Genomic DNA, 22,532 nt, shown 5'->3' with positions numbered 1-22,532 from the left:
AGGGATGCTGGTCTCCGCTCTGGCAAGTGTAGTAGCATTGGGTCGACTCAGCTCCGGTCGGTTAATTTATAGACTTGCTTAGCGCACTGTTATGCAACTAGGCTATTAGTAGAAATCTGTTACATACATTGTTTCAATGTTACAATGTATCATATGTGTGGTAGTATTTTCAAATCGTATGTTTTGTTGCATTTTCAGGGAGAACAGACAATAGTCTACATTCAAGGTCTGTTGGTAATATGAATGATCATGTTTCACCATATCTGTCTCCTCTCATATTATGCTGGCCAAGGCAGCAAGTAATCGATAGCTCCCATTAGAGACATGTGTTTTGCCATGTCTCAAGAGCTACTGTAGACCTGACGCCCGTTTGAAAACGGGACCAAACGGGACCAATGAAAGATAGGCAATGAGAGCAGTTCTGCTCAAACGGGTAACTGAACTGCCTATCCTGTCCTGTGACCTCAATTCAAGGGGCTTTATTGGCATGGGAAACAAATGTTTACATTGCCAAAGCAAGTGAAGTAGATAATATACAAAAGTGAAAAAAAAAAAAAAAATGAACAGGAAACATTACACTCACAGAAGTTCCAAAAGAACAAAGACAAATGTCATATTGTGTGTGTATATATATACAGTGTTGTAACCATGTGAAAATGGCCAAAGTACAAAAGGGAAAACAAACAAACATAAATATGGGTTGTATTTACAATGGTGCTTGTTCTTCACTGGTTGCCCTTTTCTTGTGGCAACTGGTCACAAATCTTGCTGCTGTGATGGCACACTGTGGAATTTCACCCAGTAGATATGGGAGTTTATCAAAATTGGATTTGTTTTCGAATTCTTTGTGGATCTGTGTAATCTGATGGATATGTGTGTCTCTAATATGATATGGTCATATATTTGGCAGGATGTTAGGAAGTGCAGCTCAGTTTCCACCTCGCAGTGTGCACATAGCCTGTCTTCTCTTGAGAGCCAGGTCTGCCTACGGCGGCGTTTCTCAATAGCAAGGCTATGCTCACTGAGTCTCTCTCACCAGCCAAATTGGAATCAGCGGTAATCCACTTTTTGACAGCTGTTAGCGTGGAATTGACAGCCATGGAAAGCGATAAACCCATATGTTTTAGGGGCACGGATCAAATGCCCAACAGATTGAAAATGATCCACTCACGTGTGTCACTTCATGTGTTATTACACCAATGGCAGCCAAAAATGGGAGGGTTTGGGCATGTCTATTGGGCGTCCTACAGTTGTCTCAAGAGTTTTTAGTTCACTATTAGGCTAATCTTTTACTGAGAGGATTTCTTGGTAAATGTGTATTTTCATTACTCTTTGGTTTTTGTATGCGATCACTGCTGTATGCGCTGCAGTTCCTTTCCGAAGGTTGCCATCTGCTGGGGTAAAGGAGATATTTCAATTCCAGTTGAGTGCGGTAAACCTTTGGATATTATGTAGGCTACTGCACCTGTTGTCAATGATTTATATTTAAAAATAAGTTAAATAAACTTAATTGATTAATTGTTAAATGTATTATTTTAACTTTTATCTCTTATTCTTTCCAGATTTTTTAAAACAGCATTGTGTCGGTTAGGGGCTCGTGAGTAAGCATTTCACTGTAAAGTCTACTACACCTGCGCATGTGACGAATCAAATTCGATTTGATTTGATTATTTGTACTACAGATTTACCTCCTAAAGTTATTTCAGGAGATATGTTCACCCAGATTAGAAAAATAAAACATTTAACATTAAAGGGGAAATCTGCTGTTGCTACATCCATTTGTGGACTTATAAATGAATAAGATGTACCCATTGATTCTTGAAGAACATAAATTCTAATTGCTTCATGAGCTTAGTTCATCTGTCGTACCCCGTCTGTTGCCGTACCCCATCAGCACCCAGAATATTAACTTGTTCTACTCCAATGTTTGTAAACATGGTTAGTCCTTGCATCCATAGCGCTGTCTGAATTTGAGTGGTTACATTTCTCCAGCCCCGTTCTTTAGCTTTTTTCGCGAAACAGGGTGGCGGGGAAAACACTTTGTAATTGGTTCAACTGCTGACTGCCCCTTGTTTCAACGCCTCATGTTGAAAGATGCATGTGTGCACCATAATTATTAGCCTCTTAGTGTAATTTGACCATCATTTATCCCAATCTTCCTTGCTTTAATGGCACAATGGCATGTTCATGACCTAAAAGACCTCTGGTGTTAAATGGTGCAGTATAGGCCTATGTGACATTTATCTGCAGTTACACTATGTTCTCAAAGTCATGCTGCTCCTACACACATTGTCATTATATTGATCTGAAATGCTTTGTATCTTTGTCATCCAAATGTCTTTCTGTGAGGGAAGATGGAAAAGATCACATACAGGCACACACACAAAATATGCTCATATAATTCCTGTCAGTATGAAAAAATTAGAGTACATTTGTTGAGATTTTTGTGTTATGAATGTTTATTTTTTTATTTCACCTTTGTTTAACCAGGTAGGCAAGTTGAGAACAAGTTCTCATTTACAATTGCGACCTGGCATGTGCAAATAGAAACTTTGAGACAATATTATTCCAAATGAAACTGCTTATTTGAGCATTATTATTGCAGACTATGATTGTAGTAGTGTTTTGGAAATACTTCAGAGTGAACTATTTATTTACCTCTCTAAATATGATCATGAAAATGAATGGTTGAAAACGATTAGAACCACTTCCCTTTATGACACGTCCGCGCTGGGTATTATGAGACCGCTGAGGATGCTGGCTGCGCTGTGCCAGCGAGATGAGATTGAGCATGCGCAGCAGCAACACCATCAGGACCAGAGGACTGTCGGAAGCCTGCGAAGCGGTGCGAAAAAATGGTGCATGTAAACACGTTGATGGAGAGTTCTATTTATGCACTGACTGCGTGCGGTATGTTTACATCTGAAGAAGAATAGCGTGTGTCAAAGGGTTATTACGAGGAAACAACTGGGAAGGTCGTTACGCGCGCCAAACACCGACGCTGCGTAAAAACGGATGAAACGTTAGCAACACGGATGCGACGAAAATAATAGCTTACATATATTTATTTATTATTCCGGGAAGACGTTTACACCTGCCGTTCTTTGGGGGTGAAATACATTAACAGTCTTTTGCAGTATATGTCATCCCATGTGACGGGCTTTCATGGTTAAATGGTCGCTGGCGCCTAGTAGTGGGATGCACATCAGTGTCCTGCCCTACTCCTTCTCCGTCGCAATGGCCGCTCTATATCAGGTCACGGACGTGTCCTCTCCGGATAAATTTCTGGCCCTGAAAGACGTGAGGGAGGTGAAGGAGGAGACTACTCTGGATGAAAAGCTCTTCCTACTGGCCTGTGAGAAAGGTGAGTTATTTTAGGCTTCTAGGTGGATTCATTTATCAAACAAATAAGTAAGTATATGATGTTATTAACATGGCATTAGAAAAACACGTGACTTTATGACAGCGTGTTGTAACATGTTGTTTAAGAAAAGGTGTGAACATGTAGTGTTTTATTATTTGAAACACTTCATGTCATATCACACCATTATTACCAACAGTCATCCTCTCTTGCCTTATGATGGATGAGTGAGTATACTTTGGATGAATGCCTACTGCAGCAGCCTGCATGTAGCTACACTGGAAGTTTGTCCACAGGGCTGAGTTTTATTTAACCTAGTGGAGCTATATGCTCTTGTGTAGAGCTATGTGAAGCTATATGCTCTTGTGTAGTGCTATGTGAAGCTATATGCTCTTGTGTAGAGCTATGTGAAGCTATATGCTCTTGTGTAGAGCTATGTGAAGCTATATGCTCTTGTGTAGAGCTATGTGAAGCTATATGCTCTTGTGTAGTGCTATGTGAAGCTATATGCTCTTGTGTAGAGCTATGTGAAGCTATATGCTCTTGTGTAGAGCTATGTGAAGCTATATGCTCTTGTGTAGAGCTATGTGAGCTATATGCTCTTGTGTAGAGCTATGTGAAGCTATATGCTCTTGTGTAGAGCTATGTGAAGCTATATGCTCTTGTGTAGAGCTATGTGCAGCTATATGCTCTTGTGTAGAGCTATGTGGAGCTATATGCTCTTGTGTAGAGCTATGTGAAGCTATATGCTCTTGTGTAGAGCTATGTGAAGCTATATGCTCTTGTGTAGAGCTATGTGAAGCTATATGCTCTTGTGTAGAGCTATGTGAAGCTATATGCTCTTGTGTAGAGCTATGTGAAGCTATATGCTCTTGTGTAGAGCTATGTGAAGCTATATGCTCTTGTGTAGAGCTATGTGAAGCTATATGCTCTTGTGTAGAGCTATGTGAAGCTATATGCTCTTGTGTAGAGCTATGTGAAGCTATATGCTCTTGTGTAGAGCTATGTGCAGCTATATGCTCTTGTGTAGAGCTATGTGGAGCTATGCTCTCGTGTAGAGCTATGTGGAGCTATATGCTATTGTGTAGAGCTATGTGGAGCTATATGCTCTTGTGTAGAGCTATGTGAAGCTATATGCTCTTGTGTAGAGCTATGTGGAGCTATATGCTCTTGTGTAGAGCTATGTGAAGCTATATGCTCTTGTGTAGAGCTATGTGAAGCTATATGCTCTTGTGTAGAGCTATGTGAAGCTATATGCTCTTGTGTAGAGCTATGTGAAGCTATATGCTCTTGTGTAGAGCTATGTGAAGCTATATGCTCTTGTGTAGAGCTATGTGATGCTCTTGTGTAGAGCTATGTGAAGCTATATGCTCTTGTGTAGAGCTATGTGAAGCTATATGCTCTTGTGTAGAGCTATGTGAAGCTATATGCTCTTGTGTAGAGCTATGTGAAGCTATATGCTCTTGTGTAGAGCTATGTGAAGCTATATGCTCTTGTGTAGAGCTATGTGAAGCTATATGCTCTTGTGTAGAGCTATGTGAAGCTATGCTCTCGTGCTATATGCTCTTGTGTAGAGCTATGTGGAGCTATATGCTCTTGTGAGAGCTATGTGGAGCTATATGCTCTTGTGTAGAGCTATGTGAAGCTATATGCTCTTGTGTAGAGCTATGTGAAGCTATATGCTCTTGTGTAGAGCTATGTGCAGCTATATGCTCTTGTGTAGAGCTATGTGGAGCTATATGCTCTTGTGTAGCGCTATGTGGAGCTATATGCTCTCGTGTAGAGCTATGTGGAGCTATGCTCTCGTGTAGAGCTATGTGGAGCTATGCTCTCGTGTAGAGCTATGTGGAGCTATATGCTCTCGTGTAGAGCTATGTGGAGCTATATGCTCTCGTGGAGAGCTATGTGGAGCTATATGCTCTTGTGTAGAGCTATGTGGAGCTATGCTCTCGTGTAGAGCTATGTGGAGCTATATGCTATTGTGTAGAGCTATGTGGAGCTATATGCTCTTGTGTAGAGCTATGTGAAGCTATGCTCTCGTGTAGAGCTATGTGGAGCTATATGCTCTCGTGTAGAGCTATGTGAAGCTATATGCTCTTGTGTAGAGCTATGTGAAGCTATATGCTCTTGTGTAGAGCTATGTGGAGCTATATGCTCTTGTGTAGAGCTATGTGAAGCTCTGCTCTCGTGTAGAGCTATGTGGAGCTATATGCTCTTGTGTAGAGCTATGTGGAGCTATGCTCTTGTGTAGAGCTATGTGGAGCTATATGCTCTTGTGTAGAGCTATGTGGAGCGCTATGCTCTTGTGTAGAGCTATGTGGAGCTATATGCTCTTGTGTAGAGCTATGTGGAGCTATGCTCTCGTGTAGAGCTATGTGGAGCTATATGCTCTTGTGTACAGCTATGTGGAGCTATATGCTCTTGTGTAGAACTATGTGGAGCTATGCTCTTATGTAAGCTTTGTCATGATTTTGCTAGCCTGTGACAAAGACTATATATTTACTGCATTCTGTATTCTGTCATCCAGGCCAAGTTGAACACACACACACACACAAACACACACACACGCACGCACGCACGCACACACGCACGCACGCACGCACGCACACACACACACACACACACACACACACACACACACACACACACACACACACACACACACACACAGATATCAAACACATGTACATAATTCCCATGAGAGGAGGGGTATAAAGACAAATCATTTCCATGTGTCAGAAGCAGGAAGCTATGATAGTCGTAACAGTATCCCAATGAAATGAGAGAGTATTTGAAATCAATGACAAGTGAAGCTGAGGTGGATGTTTTTAAAGGGGCCAGCAGGTTGTCCCAGAGAGTCTCACCATATAAAGCCAGTATAAACATGGCTCAACAGACTATCTTTGTCCTTTGATGGAGATTGTTATTGTTACATTAAGCTGGGAGTGTAGGGTGCTGGAGTGTTGGAGTGGAGCCTACTCTCTGTGTGCAGAGTGTATTCTGCGTCTCTCTCTGTGCATCTGCGTCCCACTCTCTTTCTGTGTGTGTGTATGTGTGTGTGTGCGTGGGTGCACCCATGTGTGTGTGTGTGCATTCGTGTGTCTCTCTGTGTTCTTTTCTTTCTTTGTGTGCGTGTGTGTGTTTTTCTTCTTCTTTTGTGTGTGTGTTTCTGTGTGTGCGTATGAGTGCGTGTGCATTTTTATTTGTGTGTGTGTGTGTGTTGTGCTCTAATGTCACACTGTTCCAGGTGACTACTACATGGTGAAGAGACTACTGGAGGAGAAGACAGAGCTCAATATCAACTGTGTAGACGTGCTGGGGAGAGACGCTGTCACCATCTCTATAGAGAACCAAAACCTGGACATCCTTAAGCTTCTGCTAGAGCACGGCTGCCAGGTAACACACACACACACACACACACACACACACACACACACACACACACACACACACACACACACACACACACACACACACACACACACACACACACACACACACACACACACACACACACAGAGCAAGATGCTTCACACAATGTGGCCTCTGGCCCTGCGCTGTTGACTATTTTACTATAACTATCTAACTATCCTGACTCTATTCTCTGTTGTTGTGTCTGTGTTTGGTCCTGGCTCTCTCTCTCTCTCTCTCTCTCTCTCTGGTCCTGTTGTTGTGTTTGGTCCAGGTTCTCTCTCTCTCTCTCTCTCTCTCTCTCTCTCTCTCTCTCTCTCTCTCTGGTCCTGTTGTTGTGTTTGGTCCAGGCTCTCTCTCTCTCTCTCTCTCTCTCTAAGCTGGTCCTGTTGTTGTGTTTGGTCCAGGTTCTCTCTCTCTCTCTCTAACCTGGTCCTGTTGTTGTGTTTGGTCCAGGTTCTCTCTCTCTCTCTCTCTCTCTCTCTAACTTGGTCCTGTTGTTGTGTTTGGTCCAGGTTCTCTCTCTCTCTCTCTCTCTTTCTCTAACCTGGTCCTGTTGTTGTGTTTCGTCCAGGTTCTCTCTCTCTCTCTCTCTCTCTAACCTGTTCCTGTTTTTGTGTTTGGTCCAGGTTCTCTCTCTCTCTCTCTCTCTCTCTCTCTCTCTCTTTTCTCTAACCTGGTCCTGTTGTTGTGTTTCGTCCAGGTTCTCTCTCTCTCTCTTTCTCTAACCTGGTCCTGTTGTTGTGTTTCGTCCAGGTTCTCTCTCTCTCTCTCTCTCTTTCTCTAACCTGGTCCTGTTGTTGTGTTTCGTCCAGGTTCTCTCTCTCTCTCTCTCTCTCTAACCTGGTCCTGATGTTGTGTTTGGTCCAGGTTCTCTCTCTCTCTCTCTCTCTAACCTGGTCCTGATGTTGTGTTTGGTCCAGGTTCTCTCTCTCTCTCTCTAACCTGGTCCTGATGTTGTGTTTGGTCCAGCTGGGTCCTGTTGTTGTGTTTGGTACAGGTTCTCTCTCTCTCTCTCTCTCTCTCTCACCTGGTCCTGATGTTGTGTTTGGTCCAGGTTCTCTCTCTCTCTCTCTCTCTCTCTCTCTAAGCTGGTCCTGCTGTTGTGTTTGGTCCAGGTTCTCTCTCTCTCTCTCTCTCTAACCTGGTCCTGATGTTGTGTTTGGTCCAGGTTCTCTCTCTCTCTCTCTCTCTCTCTCTAAGCTTGTCCTGTTGTTGTGCTTGTCCTGTTGTTGTGTTTGGCCCAGGTTCTCTCTCTCTCTCTCTCTCTCTCTCTCTCTCTCTCTCTCTCTCTCTCTCTCTCTCTCTCTCTCTCTCTCTCTCTCTCTCTCTCTCTCTCTCTCTCTTTCTCTAACCTGGTCCTGTTGTTGTGTTTCGTCCAGGTTCTCTCTCTCTCTCTCTCTAACCTGTTCCTGTTGTTGTGTTTGGTCCAGGTTCTCTCTCTCTCTCTCTCTCTCTCTCTCTCTCTCTTTTCTCTAACCTGGTCCTGTTGTTGTGTTTGGTCCAGGTTCTCTCTCTCTCTCTCTCTCTTTCTCTAACCTGGTCCTGTTGTTGTGTTTCGTCCAGGTTCTCTCTCTCTTTCTCTAACCTGGTCCTGTTGTTGTGATTCGTCCAGGTTCTCTCTCTCTCTCTCTCTCTAACCTGGTCCTGATGTTGTGTTTGGTCCAGGTTCTCTCTCTCTCTCTCTCTCTAACCTGGTCCTGATGTTGTGTTTGGTCCAGGTTCTCTCTCTCTCTCTAAGCTGGTCCTGTTGTTGTGTTTGGTCCAGGTTCTCTCTCTCTAACCTGGTCCTGATGTTGTGTTTGGTCCAGGTTCTCTCTCTCTCTCTCTCTCTAAGCTGGTCCTGTTGTTGTGTTTGGTGCAGGTTCTCTCTCTCTCTCTCTCTCTCTCTCTAACCTGGTCCTGATGTTGTGTTTGGTCCAGGTTCTCTCTCTCTCTCTCTCTCTCTCTCTCTAAGCTGGTCCTGCTGTTGTGTTTGGTCCAGGTTCTCTCTCTCTCTCTCTCTCTAACCTGGTCCTGATGTTGTGTTTGGTCCAGGTTCTCTCTCTCTCTCTCTCTCTCTCTCTAAGCTTGTCCTGTTGTTGTGCTTGTCCTGTTGTTGTGTTTGGCCCAGGTTCTCTCTCTCTCTCTCTCTCTCTCTCTAACCTGTCCTGTTGTTGTGTTTGGTCCAGGTTCTCTCTCTCTCTCTCTCTCTCTCTCTCTCTCTCTCTCTCTCTCTCTAACCTGTGCCTGTTGTTGTGTTTGTCTGTTCTCTCTCTCTCTCTCTCTCTCTCTCTCTCTCTCTCTCTAACCTGGTCCTGTTGTTGTGTTTGGTCCAGGCTCTCTCTCTCTCTCTCTCTCTCTCTCTCTCTCTCTCTCTCTCTCTCTCTCTCTCTCTCTCTCTAACCTGGTCCTGTTGTTGTGTTTGGTCCAGTCTCTCTCTCTCTCTCTCTCTCTCTCTCTCTCTCTCTCTCTCTCTCTCTCTCTCTCTCTCTCTCTCTCTCTAACCTGTTCCTGTTGTTGTGTTTGGTTCTCTGTCTCTCTCTCTCTCTCTCTCTCTCTCTCTCTCTCTCTCTCTCTCTAACCTGTTCCTGTTGTTGTGTTTGGTCCAGGTTCTCTCTCTCCCTCTCTCTCTAACCTGTTCCTGTTGTTGTGTTTGGTCCAGGTTCTCTCTCTCTCTCTCTCTCTCTCTCTCTCTCTCTCTCTCTCTCTCTCTCTCTTACCTGTTCCTGTTTTTGTGTTTGGTCCAGGTTCTCTCTCTCTCTCTCTCTCTCTCTCTCTCTCTCTCTCTCTCTCTCTCTCTCTCTCTCTCTCTCTCTCTCTCACTAACCTGGTCCTGTTGTTGTGTTTGGTCCAGGTTCTCTCTCTCTCTCTGTCTCTCTCTCTCTCTCTCTCTCTCTAACCTGGTCCTGTTGTTGTGTTTCGTCCAGGTTCTCTCTCTCTCTCTCTCTAACCCAGTGTTGTTGTTGTGTCTGTGTGTTTGTCCTAGGCAACAGATGCTCTGTTAGTGGCCATTGACTCGGAGGTGGTGGGAGCTGTGGACATCCTCCTCAACCATCACCCCAGGAGGTCCTCTAAGCCCTCCATCGCTGTTAGTCTCTTGTCTTCTCTACCATTGTAATACTTATGATAATAAATGTATTATTACCTGCCACAGCCAAGTGACTCTCCTGACCCTGTATTTTAGAGCAAAAAGTACATTACATTATCAGGACAACTGAATGCTTTTAGAGGATTAAAGACTGCATCAATAACAACAAGCCTCTTCTCTGTTCCTCTCTCTCTCTCTCTCTCTCTGTCAGAAACTGATGCAGCGCATCCAGAACCCCGAGTACTCCACCACCATGGACGTGGCTCCAGTGATCCTGGCGGCCCATAGGAACAACTATGAGATACTGACCATGTTGCTGAAGCAGGATATCTCCCTGCCCAGGCCTCACGCTGTGGGCTGCGAGTGTACTCTCTGTAATGCCAAGAACAAGAAGGACAGCCTACGGCACTCCAGGTAAGATCCTGTAGAACACACACACACACACACACTCTCTTTCTCTGGGAAGGATAGAATAACCAAGTAAGTATTCACTACTCCTATCCACAGCGAACCACTAAGGGGGACCACTAAGAGGGAGGCGGTGTGTCTGCCATGTGACCATGAATGTGTTCGAGAGTGTGTGTGTGTGTAGGTACACACCTCTTTGTAAAACTAACAACGTTTTCCTGGGCTACCTTCAAAGGACACTTGTTTTGACGTTTTGTCCTTGCTCTGGTATTCTGGAACCTGGAAAATAGAAGGAAATCAACGTATGGTGTCAAGAAGGTGTCTGTTCACTAAAGGTTATTGTCAGGTGCTGACCTGTTGACAGTGGTAGAGCGTTTGGGAGACAACCCCATCATACATCATCTCCCTTTTCTGGGTTGACTGGTTGCATCTGAAATGACGCCCTATTCTCTATGCAGTGCACTACTTTTGACCAGGGCCCATAGGACTCCCCTATATACACTATATTTCCATATTTCCATGTCCTACTTTTGAAGATTAAATGAATTGGAATGACTGGAAATCTGACAGATAGTTTTTTTTATTTTAATAAAACCTAATCGTATTATTATCTGTAGTAGAAAGCAATGGGTTAGGAGAAGCCTACATAACCAAACCTTAAAGTAAAAGGCAACATCCATTTATGGCCAACTATGTCAACTCTAACATTGATGTATCCTGCAATGGATGTTGTTCAAATTGGTAATATGCATTTTTGTCTTCTTCTAATGCCTTTTAAACAGGTTGACACTTATTGGGATGAGTCTTGTCCTTGATTCAGAACTGAGAAGTTTCCTCTAGATGGGCCAGCTGCAGAGTCAAAATTGCAAATATTGTAAAAATGTATGAAAACAAAATGTTGCTTTTTGGTATTAATTTAAGGAAGGGTAAGGCATTATGGGTTGGCAGTGTGGTTAATGTTAGAGTTAAGGTTATGTTTAAAACTCTGCAGAGCTGCCTTTAGAACAAGATTCATTATGAAAAATGCAACTTTGTGCCTCTTAAGGGGAAAATAATCTAGAAGTAACTGAAATTAATCAGATTAAATTACTGTGTTTGGGTAATCCAAAAGTTATGTTACTGATTACACTTTTGGACAGGTAACTAGTAACTGTAATGGACTGCATTTAGAAAGTAACCTACAAAACCCTCCATTTTGGACACAATGACTGACTCCACTGACCAGAGCTGGATGACTTGTCTTGTCTTTCACAGACATTAGGAAAAACTTAGCACTCTTATCTTTGAAGCAATAGGACAATGTCTGTGTTTCTGTTTAGAAGTATTAGCAGGAATCAATGCTATGTTCTGCTTGGTGCTTATATTCTACCTGTGTGACAGAGGCCTCCCACACAGCCCACTGTGAATCAGCACACAGATCACAACAGCATGGCGATGGGAATACGTTTTAAATAGATACAGAACAAGGAACAAGAAGGAGTTTTAAATAGATACAGAACAAGGAACAAGAAGGAGTTTTAAATAGGTACAGAACAAGGAACAAGAAGGAGTTTTAAATAGATACAGAACAAGGAACAAGAAGGAGTTTTAAATAGATACAGAACAAGGAACAAGAAGGAGTTTTAAATAGGTACAGAACAAGGAACAAGAAGGAGTTTTAAATAGATACAGAACAAGAACAAGAAGGAGTTTTAAATAGATACAGAACAAGGAACAAGAAGGAGTTTTAAATAGATACAGAACAGAACAAGGAACAAGAAGGAGTTTTAAATAGGTACAGAACAAGGAACAAGAAGGAGTTTTAAATAGGTACAGAACAAGGAACAAGAAGGAGTTTTAAATAGAGAACAAGGAACAAGAAGGAGTTTTAAATAGATACAGAACAAGGAACAAGAAGGAGTTTTAAATAGGTACAGAACAAGGAACAAGAAGGAGTTTTAAATAGATACAGAACAAGGAACAAGAAGGAGTTTTAAATAGATACAGAACAAGGAACAAGAAGGAGTTTTAAATAGATACAGAACAAGGAACAAGAAGGAGTTTTAAATAGGTACAGAACAAGGAACAAGAAGGAGTTTTAAATAGGTACAGAACAAGGAACAAGAAGGAGTTTTAAATAGGTACAAACAAGGAACAAGAAGTTTTAAATAGGTACAGAACAAGGAACAAAGGAAATAGGTACAGAACAAGGAACAAGAAGGAGTTTTAAATAGGTACAGAACAGAACAAGGAACAAGAAGGAGTTTTAAATAGGTACAGAACAAGGAACAAGAAGGAGTTTTAAATAGGTACAGAACAAGGAACAAGAAGGAGTTTTAAATAGGTACAGAACAAGGAACAAGAAGGAGTTTTAAATAGGTACAGAACAAGGAACAAGAAGGAGTTTTAAATAGGTACAGAACAAGGAACAAGAAGGAGTTTTAAATAGGTACAGAACAAGGAACAAGAAGGAGTTTTAAATAGGTACAGAACAAGGAACAAGAAGGAGTTTTAAATAGGTACAGAACAAGGAACAAGAAGGAGTTTTAAATAGGTACAGAACAAGGAACAAGAAGGAGTTTTAAATAGATACAGAACAAGGAACAAGAAGGAGTTTTAAATAGATACAGAACAAGGAACAAGAAGGAGTTTTAAATAGGTACAGAACAAGGAACAAGAAGGAGTTTTAAATAGGTACAGAACAAGGAACAAGAAGGAGTTTTAAATAGATACAGAACAAGGAACAAGAAGGAGTTTTAAATAGATACAGAACAAGGAACAAGAAGGAGTTTTAAATAGGTACAGAACAAGGAACAAGAAGGAGTTTTAAATAGGTACAGAACAAGGAACAAGAAGGAGTTTTAAATAGGTACAGAACAAGGAACAAGAAGGAGTTTTAAATAGGTACAGAACAAACAAGAAGGAGTTTTAAATAGGAACAAGAACAAGAAGGAGTTTTAAATAGAGAACAAGGAAGAACAAGAAGGAGTTTTAAATAGGTACAGAACAAGGAACAAGAAGGAGTTTTAAATAGGTACAGAACAAGGAACAAGAAGGAGTTTTAAATAGGTACAGAACAAGGAACAAGAAGGAGTTTTAAATAGGTACAGAACAAGGAACAATAAGTCAAATGATGTAAACTTTTAGAAACAGCTTTGTGACTCTCTTGTCTTCTCTCTTTCTTTCTTTCTTTCTCTCTCTCTCTCTCTCTCCCTTCCTCTATCTCTCCCTCCCTCCCTCCCTCCACCTACTCTTCCTTCCCTCTTGCTTTCTTTCTCCCTTTCTCCTACCTTTCTCCTTTTCTTCATCCCCTTCCTACCTCCTTCTCCCACAACTCTCTCCCTCCTTACCTCAACCTCCTCCCACTCTCCTCCCTCCCTGGCTCCCCTACCAACCCCCCAGGTTTCGTCTGGACATCTACAGGTGTCTGGCCAGCCCATCTCTGATTATGCTGACCGAGGAGGACCCCATCCTCAGGGCCTTTGAGCTGAGTGCAGACCTCAGGGAGCTCAGCCTGGTCGAGGTGGAGTTCAGGTACGCCACAGACACACACACACAAACATCAGGTGAGTTCAGGTGAGAGCTTCTAGCAGGACACTCAAAGGCAGGGATCATCAACTTAAAATAATATATATATATCCGATTAAGATATTATATATTAAATATTAAATATATATATCTTAATCGGATGGTCGGGGGCCGCAAGAAGCCAAAACAGATCATATTAGATTTCAAACCTTCCTCACATTTGTATACAAACACATGCAAGTCTCTCTATTATGTGTGAGAATACATTGGAACAGATTGCCTGGTGTTTTTTACAGTCTTTTATGTCCAACAATGAAGATTGGGGGGTTGACATTTAGGGAACCCTGCTCAATTTGCTTCCTTCCATCAGGGGTGTAAAGTACTTAAGTAAAAATACTTTAAAGTAAGTACTACTTAAGTAGTTTGGGGGGGTATCTGTACTCTACTATTTATATTTTTGACATCATTAACTTTGTAAATGATGTTGGAGTGTGTCCCTGGCTACCAGTAAATAAAAAATAAATATGTGCCGTCTGGTTTGCTTAAGATAAGCAATTTGAAATGATTTATTTATTTTAGAAATTACATTTACTTTTGATACTTCAGTATATTTAAAACCAAACACCTTTAGACTTTTACTGAAGTAGTATATTACTGGGTGAGTATGATAATTGTGTACTTTCTCCACCACTGCCTTCTATAGCCTTCTATAAGGGTTTGCTGTGTTTCTGTCCTTTGACTGGTTTATGGCTGCATAGCTACTAGTTTCTCAATGAATTGAAGCTAAAATATTGACCTGTGTTACTGATTGGACAATCCTGGCTAAATAAATTCAATGAAATGATTTTACTTAAAGCTGGAATACGTAAAGGGGGAAACAGCGCCACTGTTCACACGAGCACCTGTGTCATTGTTTCTGTTTTGTTAATGAAACGGAGGAGAGGAGCATCCAGTATTGTGCTAAAAAAAAGTCACGCCTGCAATGACGTCAGAGGGAAAAAACTGTATTTGTTGTTTGCAGTAACTTCTTTGTTTATGTAATATCCCAAACGGACATAGGAGATGCGCAGCTACGGATTTCAGCTTTATGCCGTTTTACTCATTCTGTGTGTCTTTTCTTCCTCTTCATCATTGTCAAATAAAATAAAATCAAATCTATTTCTTACATCAGCTGATATATCAAAGTGCTGTACAGAAACCCAGCCTTAAACCCAAACATCAAGCAATGCAGGTGTAGAAGCACGGTGGCTAGGAAAAACTCCCTAGAAAGGCCAGAACCTAGAGAGAGGAACCAGGCTATGAGGGTGGCCGGTCCTCTTCTGGCTGTGCCGGGTGGAGATTATAACAGAACATGGCCAAGATGTTCAAATGTTCATAGATGACCAGCAGGGTCAAATAATAATTATCACAGTGGTTGTCGAGGGTGCAACAGGTCAGCACCTCAGGAGTGAATGTCAGTTGGCTTTTCATAGTCGATCATTCAGAGTATCTCTACCGCTCCTGCTGTCTCTAGAGAGTTGAAAACAGCAGGTCTGGGACAGGTAGCACGTCTGGTGAACAGGTCAGGGTTCCGTACCCGCAGCAGAACAGTTGAAACTGGAGCAGCAGCACGGCCAGGTGGACTGGGGACAGCACGGCGTCATCATGCCAGGTAGTCCTGAGGCCTGGTCCTAGGGCTCAGGTCCCCCGAGAGAGAGAGAGAAAGAAAGAATTAGAGAGAGCATACTTAAATTCACACAGGACACCGGATAAGACAGGAGAAATACTCCAGATATAACAGACTGACCATAGACCCCCGACACATAAACTACTGCAGCATGAATACTGGAGGCTGAGACAAGAGGGGTCGGGAGACACTGTGGCCCCGTCCGACGATACCCCCAGACAGGGCCATACAGGCAGGATATAACCCCACCCACTTTGCCAAGCACAGCCCCCACACCACTTGAGGGATATCTTCAACCACCAATTTAACATCCTGAGACAAGGCCGAGTATAGCCCACAAAGATCTACGCCACGGCACAACCCAAGGGGGGTGCCAACCCAGACAGGAAGATCACGTCAGTGACTCAACCCACTCAAGTGACGCACACCTCCTAGGGACGGCATGGAAGAACACCAGTAAGCCAGTGACTCAGCCACTGTAATAGGGTTAGAGGCAGAGAATCACAGTGGAGAGAGGGGAACCGGCCAGGCAGAGACAGCAAGGGCGGTTCATTGCTCCAGTGCCTTTCTGTTCACCTTCACACTCCTGGGCCAGACACTCAATCATAGGACCTACTGAAGAGATGAGTCTTCAATAAAGACATCAAAGTTGAGACAGAGTCTGCGTCTCTCACATGGGTAGGCAGACCATTCTAGAGAAATAGAGCTCTATAGGAGAAAGCACTGCCTCCAGCTGTTTGCTTAGAAATTATAGAGTCTGCATCTTGTGACCGTAGCGTACATGTAGGTATGTACGGCAGGACCAAATCGGAAAGATAGGTAGGAGCAAGCCCATGTAATGCTTTGTAAGTTGTAAGGAGCAAGCAGTAAAACCTTGAAATCAGTCCTTGCCTTAACAGGAAGCCAGTGTAGGGAGCACTGGAGTAATATGATCAAATATTTTGTTTCTAGTCAAGATTCGAGCAGCCGTGTTTGATTCGAGCAGCTAACTGGAGTTTATTTAGTGCTTTATCCGGGTAGCCGAAAAGTAGAGCATTGCAGTAGTCTAGCCTAGAAGTGACAAAAGCATGGATTCATTTCTCTGCATCATTTTGGACAGAAAGTTTCTGGTTTTTGCAACGTTACGTAGATGGAAAAAAGCTGTCCTTGAAACAGTCTTGATATGTTCGTCAAAAGAGAGATCAGGGTCAAGAGTAACTCCGAGGTCCTTCACAGTTTTATTTGAGACGACTGTACAACCATCAAGATTAATTGTCAGATTCAACAGAATATCTTTTTGTTTCTTGGGACCTAGAACAAGCATCTCTGTTTTGCCCAAGTTTAAAAGTAGAACATTTGCAGCCATCTACTTCCTTATGTCTGAAACACAGGCTTCCAGCAAGGGCAATTTTGGGGCTTCACCATGTTTCATGTACAGCAGTGTGTCATCTGCATAGCAGTGAAAGTTAACATTATGTTTCCGAATGACATCACCAAGAGGTAATATATTTAGTGAAAACATTAGTGGTCCTAAAACGGAACCTTGAGGAACACTGAAATTTACAGTTGATTTGTCAGAAGATAAACCATCCACAGAGACAAACTGATATATTTCCAACAGATAAGATCTAAACCAGGCCAGAACTTGTCCATGTAGACCAATTTAGGTTTCCATTCTCTCCAAAAGAATGTGGTAATCGATGGTATTAAAAGCAGCACTAAGGTCTAGGAGCATGAGGACAGATGCAGAGCATCGGTTTGACGCCATTTAAAGGTCATTTACCACCTTCACAAGTGCTGTCTCAGTGCTATGATGGGGTCTAAAACCAGACTGAAGTGTTTTGTATTGTTTGTCTTCAGGAAGGCAATGAGTTGCTACGCAACAGCTTTTTCTAAAAAATTTGAGAGGAATGGGAGATTCGATATAGGCCGATAGTTTTTTATATTTTCTGGGTCAAGGTTTGTCTTTTTCAAAAGAGGCTTTATTACTGCCACCTTTAGTGAGTTTGGTACACATCCGGTGGATAGAGAGCCGTTTATTATGTTCAACATAGGAGGGCCAAGCACAGGCACAAGTTTAGTTGGAACTACTGAAAGAGCTGCTATGTCTTCCTCCTCTTCTCTAATCTCCTCCTCCCTTCTACTTCCCACTCCTCATCCCCTCCTCCCTCTCCTCACCTCTCCTCCTCCTCTTCCTTCTCTCCTCTTACCCTCTCCTCTTCCCGCTTTCCTCTTTCCCCTCTCCTCTTGCCCTTCTCCTCTCCCCTCTCCCCTCTTCCACCTCTGCTCTCCTCTTCCTTCTCTTCTCCCTCTCCTCTTCCCCTCTCCTCTTCTCACTTTTCTCTTTCCCCTCTCCTATCCTTCTCCTCTCCTCTTCCCCCTCTGCTCTCCTCTTCCTCCTCTTCTCCCTCTCCTCTTCTCACTTTCCTCTCCTCTCCTCTCCTCTCCTCTTCATGGTTCCAGGAATGACTATGAGGAGCTGGCTAAGCAGTGTAAGATGTTTGCTAAGGATCTCCTGGCCCAGGCACGTAACTCCAGAGAACTGGAGGTGATCCTCAACCACATGGCCAATGAGGACACAGTGGACAAGAGAGGCCTGATGGAGGAACGCATGAACCTCAGCCGACTCAAACTAGCTATCAAGTACAACCAGAAAGAGGTGAGACTCAAAATCACTGGCCATCAAGTACCAGTATGTTCCAGTAATTTATCTAAAGTTTTCCAGAAATCCTTCCTTGGAGGATTCCCAGACATGGGAATTTTGCAACCCTAGGTATTTTGTATTTTATTAGGATCCCCATGAACTGTTGCAAAGGCAGCAGCTATTCTTCCTGGGGTCCATACAAAACATGAAACATTACATAGTACAGAACATTAATAGACAACAGCAGCTTAATGACAGATATGTAGGCACACGTAGCCTACATATCAATACATACACACAAACTATCTAGGTCAAATATGGGAGAGGCGTTGTACCGTGACGTGTATGGTTTTCATATGTTTTTGAAACCAGGTTTGCTGTTTATTAGAGTAATATGAGATGGAACGGAGTTAATGGCTCTCCCCATCTTTACAACCATTGAATCTATATGTTTGACCATGACAGTTTACAATCTAAGGTAACGCCAAGTAATTTATTCTCCTCAGCTTGTTCAACAGCCACATGATTCATTACCAGATTCAGCTGAGGTCTAGAACTTAGGGAATGATTTGTACTAAATACAATGCTCTTAGTTTTAGAGATGTTCAGGACCAGTTTATTACTGGCCACACGTTCCAAAACAGACTGCAACTCTTTCTTAAGGGTTTCAGTGACTTCATTAGCTGTGGTTGTTGATGCGTATATGGTTGAATCATCAACATACATGGATACACATGCTTTGTTTAATGCCAGTGGCAGGTCTTTGTTAAAAATAGAAAAGAGTAGAGGACGTAGAGAGCTGCCCTGCGGTACACCACACTTTACATCTTTGTCATTAGGGAAGCTTCCATTAAAGAAAACCCTTTGTGTTCTATTAAATAGATAGCTCTGAATCCACGATATGGCACATACATTTTTTTCAAGAACAGGTTATGGTCAATAATATCAAAGGCTGCACTGAAATCTAACAGTACAGCCCCCACAATCTTCTTATTACCAATTTCATTACACCAATCATCAGTCATTTGTGTCAGTGCAGTACATGTTGATTGCCCTTCTCTATAAGTATGCTGAAAGTCTGTGGTTCGTTTTGTTGACAGAGAAATAACAAACACATTTTTTTCCAACAGTGTTAAGAGCTGGCACCAAGCTTATTGGTCTGCTGTTAGAACCAGCAAAGGCCGATTTCCCACTTTTGGGTAGTGGAATTACTTTGGCTTCCCTCCAGGCCTGAGGACAAAGACTTTCCTCTAGGCTCAGATTAAAAATATGACAGATAGGAGTGGCTATAGAGTCAGCTACCATACTCAGTAGCTTTCCATCTAAGTTGTCAATGCCAGGAGGCTTGTCATTATTGATCGATTACAATAATTTTTCCAACTCTCCCACACTAACTTTACAAAATTCTAATTTACAATGCGTTTTTTTATGCATGAGTACGATGGCTCACTGCTCGTTGTTGGCATTTCCTGTATTGTGATCACTACAGCCAATGGATACAGATACAGCTTCAGAACAAAGTTCTACAGTATTAGTAAAAATGTGACCGACGTGGCCTCTTGAGTGGTGCAGTGGTCTAAGGCACTGCATCGCAGTTGCTAGCTGTGCCGCTAGAGATCCTGGTTCGAATCCAGACTCTGTCACAGCCGGCCGCGACCGGGGAGACCCATGGGGCGGTGCACAATTGTGGGTTAGGGGAGGATTTGGCCGTCAGGGATGTTCTTGTTCCATCGCGCTTTAGTGACTCCTGTGGTGGGCCGGGTGCAATGCACGCTGACACGTTCGCCAAGTGTACACAGTGGTGCGGCTGGCTTCCGGGTTAAATGGGCATTGTGTCAAGAAGCAGTGCGGCTTGGTTGGGTCGTGTTTAGGATGGCTCTCGACCTTATCCTCTCCCAAGTTCGTACGGGAGTTGCAGCGACGAGACAAGACTGCAACTACCAATTGGTTACCATGAAATTTGGGAGAAAAAGGGAAAAACTAAATACAAAAAAATGATGTGATCGATATATTATGTGGATGATCTTGTTCCTGTAGTGTTTGTAAACACTATGGTAGATTGATTAATAACCTGAACCAGATTACAGGCACTGGTTACAGTGAGAAGCTTCCACTTGTGCGAACAGCTTGATGAAAACCAGTCAATATTCAGGTTCCGAAGAAAGTTGACCTCTCTTTTTACATCACATACACGATCAAGCACTTCACACATATTATTTAGATACTGACCGTTAGCACTTGGTGGCCTATAGAAACCCCCCTAAAGAAAGAGTTCTAGATGTGCCAAGTGAACCTGCAACCACAACGCTTCAATAACACTTGACATAAGAGGCTCAAAGTGTCCATCAAATAGAAGCAGAAAGAGGTGAGGGAGGGAGGGACCACTCCCTCAAATGTATTAGCATACAGCGCTAGGCTAAACAAATAAAAAATGATGAATAGGTGGAAATGGTTGACAGTTGAAAGCATTTAATGGATTTATAGCAGGCATCATTTATATTTCTATATATACAGAACATACATCATGTGAATTGTTTGGACTCTTTTATTGTAGCCTACACAGACAATAGCAGACTGCTAGGTAAAGAGGGTGATTATAGTGAATTATGAATGACTATTCATCATACATAAAACGTGAAGTCCACAACATCTGTTTCTCCTGTAGTTGTCTGGTGGAAATATGATTTAGCTATGGTCTCTCCAGGCTACATGCAACCGAGGACCGGACCAGCTCAAACCAGAGCAGAGACAGAGAGGCAGAGACAGACTGTTATGAGGGTGGATGTTTGAAGCTGTTCTTTTATTTATAACTGTGCTTGCTCAGCCTGGCAGGCTGTGTTTGGATTATATTTTATATCACAGTGAGGCTCGAGCATGCTGCTACCATTCTGTCTCACATTGAGAAATTATGCTAATAAGAGCTCCTCTGGTACCAGAACCTGGAAGAGAGAAAGGAAGAGGGATAGAGAAAGAAAGAGAGGGAGAGAGAGAACTTGTGCAGCAGAGCCCTAAACACTTTCTCTTCATATCCTTGACTGAATCTGTGTTTGATAAACATGCCTCCTATTTCTGTTTTGTGTCAGTGGTGGTATGTGATCACAGAGGATAACATTAGTACAGTTTGTTATGACTGGGAACAAACCATAAAGAGGGGATCATGCACAGTACTCCACAGAAAACAAATCCAAGGCAAGACGTGATAAAAAAGCACATTGTTGACAATGTGCATGTACCGTATTCTGGAATGAATTACCATTCTGAATAACTCTTTACTTCTTCTCTCTTTGTTTCCCTGTTGACTCCTACATGTCCATCCACATCATTGTTCTGTGGCGCCTCCCACTGTCCCTGCATGGCACCACCTCCTCCCCACCCCCTCCAGTTTGTGGCCCAGTCCAACTGCCAGCAGTTCCTCAACACCGTCTGGTTCGGCGAGACGGCCAGCTACCGGCGTAAACACACGTGTCTGAAGATGTCCACAGTACTGAGCGTGGCGGTGCTGTGGCCGCTGCTCTCCCTGTGCTACCTGGTGGTGCCGCGCTCCCGCGTGGGCCATATCATCCACACGCCCTTCGTCAAGTTCATCATACACAGTGCCTCCTACTTCACCTTCCTCCTGCTCATCAACCTGTACTCTCTGGTGTACAACGAGGGCAAGAAAAACACCATGGGCCCTGCCCTGGAGATGATCGACTACCTGCTCATACTCTGGATCATAGGTGAGACGTCCTTCCATCTCCTCTCCCCTCCTCTCTTCTCCTGCCCTCACCCATCTCCCCTCCTCTAGTGTCCTCTCCCCTTCCCCTTCCCTCCCCTCCGCTCCTGTCTCCTCCCCTCCTCTCATGTCCTCTCCTGTCCTCACCCCTCCTCGCCTTCCTTCTCCACTCCCCTCCTCTCCTCCCCTCCGCTCCTCTCCTCTCCCCTCTTCTCCTGTACACTCCCCTCCTATCCTGTCCTATACCCTTCTATCCTGTCCTCTCCCCTTCTCTCCTGGCCTGGCCTGTCCCCTCCCCTCCCTCCGCTCCTGTCCCCTCCTCTCCTCTCCTCTCCTGTCCTGTCCTCTGACTTCCTATCCTGTCCAGTCCTCACCTGTCCTCTCACCTCCTCTCCTGTCCTGTCCTCTGACCTCCTATCCTGTCCAGTCCTCACCTGTCCTCTCACCTCCTCTCCTGTCCTGTCCTCCTATCCTGTCCAGTCCTCACCTGTCCTCTCACCTCCTCTCCTCTCCTGCCCTCTGACCTCCTATCCTGTCCCCTCCTCTCCTCTCCTGTCCTCTAACCTCCTATCCTGTCCAGTCCTCACCTGTCCTCTCACCTCCTATCCTGTCCAGTCCTCACCTGTCCCCTCCTCTCCTGTCCTGTCCTCTGACCTCCTATCCTGTCCAGTCCCTACCTGTCCTCTCCTCTCCTATCCTGTCCAGTCTTACCTGTCCTCTCCCTGGATCACCATTTTAAATATACAGTGGGGTCTGAAATTATTAACACCC

The 22,532-nt window shown here is 43.5% G+C and overlaps 1 protein-coding gene across 1 annotated transcript in view; it reads left to right on the top strand.

The window, feature by feature from the left end:
- The first annotated feature begins 2,792 nt into the window (after positions 1-2,792).
- Positions 2,793-22,532, top strand: part of trpc1 (transient receptor potential cation channel, subfamily C, member 1) — a 40,718-nt gene continuing 20,978 nt past the window's right edge. Inside the window, exons 1-7 of the mRNA XM_052483475.1 lie at positions 2,793-3,364; positions 6,609-6,757; positions 9,741-9,842; positions 10,054-10,256; positions 13,632-13,763; positions 17,866-18,061; positions 21,429-21,765. Coding sequence (XP_052339435.1) covers positions 3,166-3,364; positions 6,609-6,757; positions 9,741-9,842; positions 10,054-10,256; positions 13,632-13,763; positions 17,866-18,061; positions 21,429-21,765 — 1,318 coding nt within the window. The 5' untranslated portion in view covers positions 2,793-3,165. The remainder of the gene's footprint in view (positions 3,365-6,608; positions 6,758-9,740; positions 9,843-10,053; positions 10,257-13,631; positions 13,764-17,865; positions 18,062-21,428; positions 21,766-22,532) is intronic.

The sequence above is a fragment of the Oncorhynchus keta genome, chromosome 28, assembly GCF_023373465.1.
Source record: "Oncorhynchus keta strain PuntledgeMale-10-30-2019 chromosome 28, Oket_V2, whole genome shotgun sequence".
Taxonomy (NCBI): domain Eukaryota; kingdom Metazoa; phylum Chordata; class Actinopteri; order Salmoniformes; family Salmonidae; genus Oncorhynchus; species Oncorhynchus keta.
Note: the sequence above shows the minus strand (reverse complement) of the source record. Positions and strands in the feature narration are given on the sequence as shown.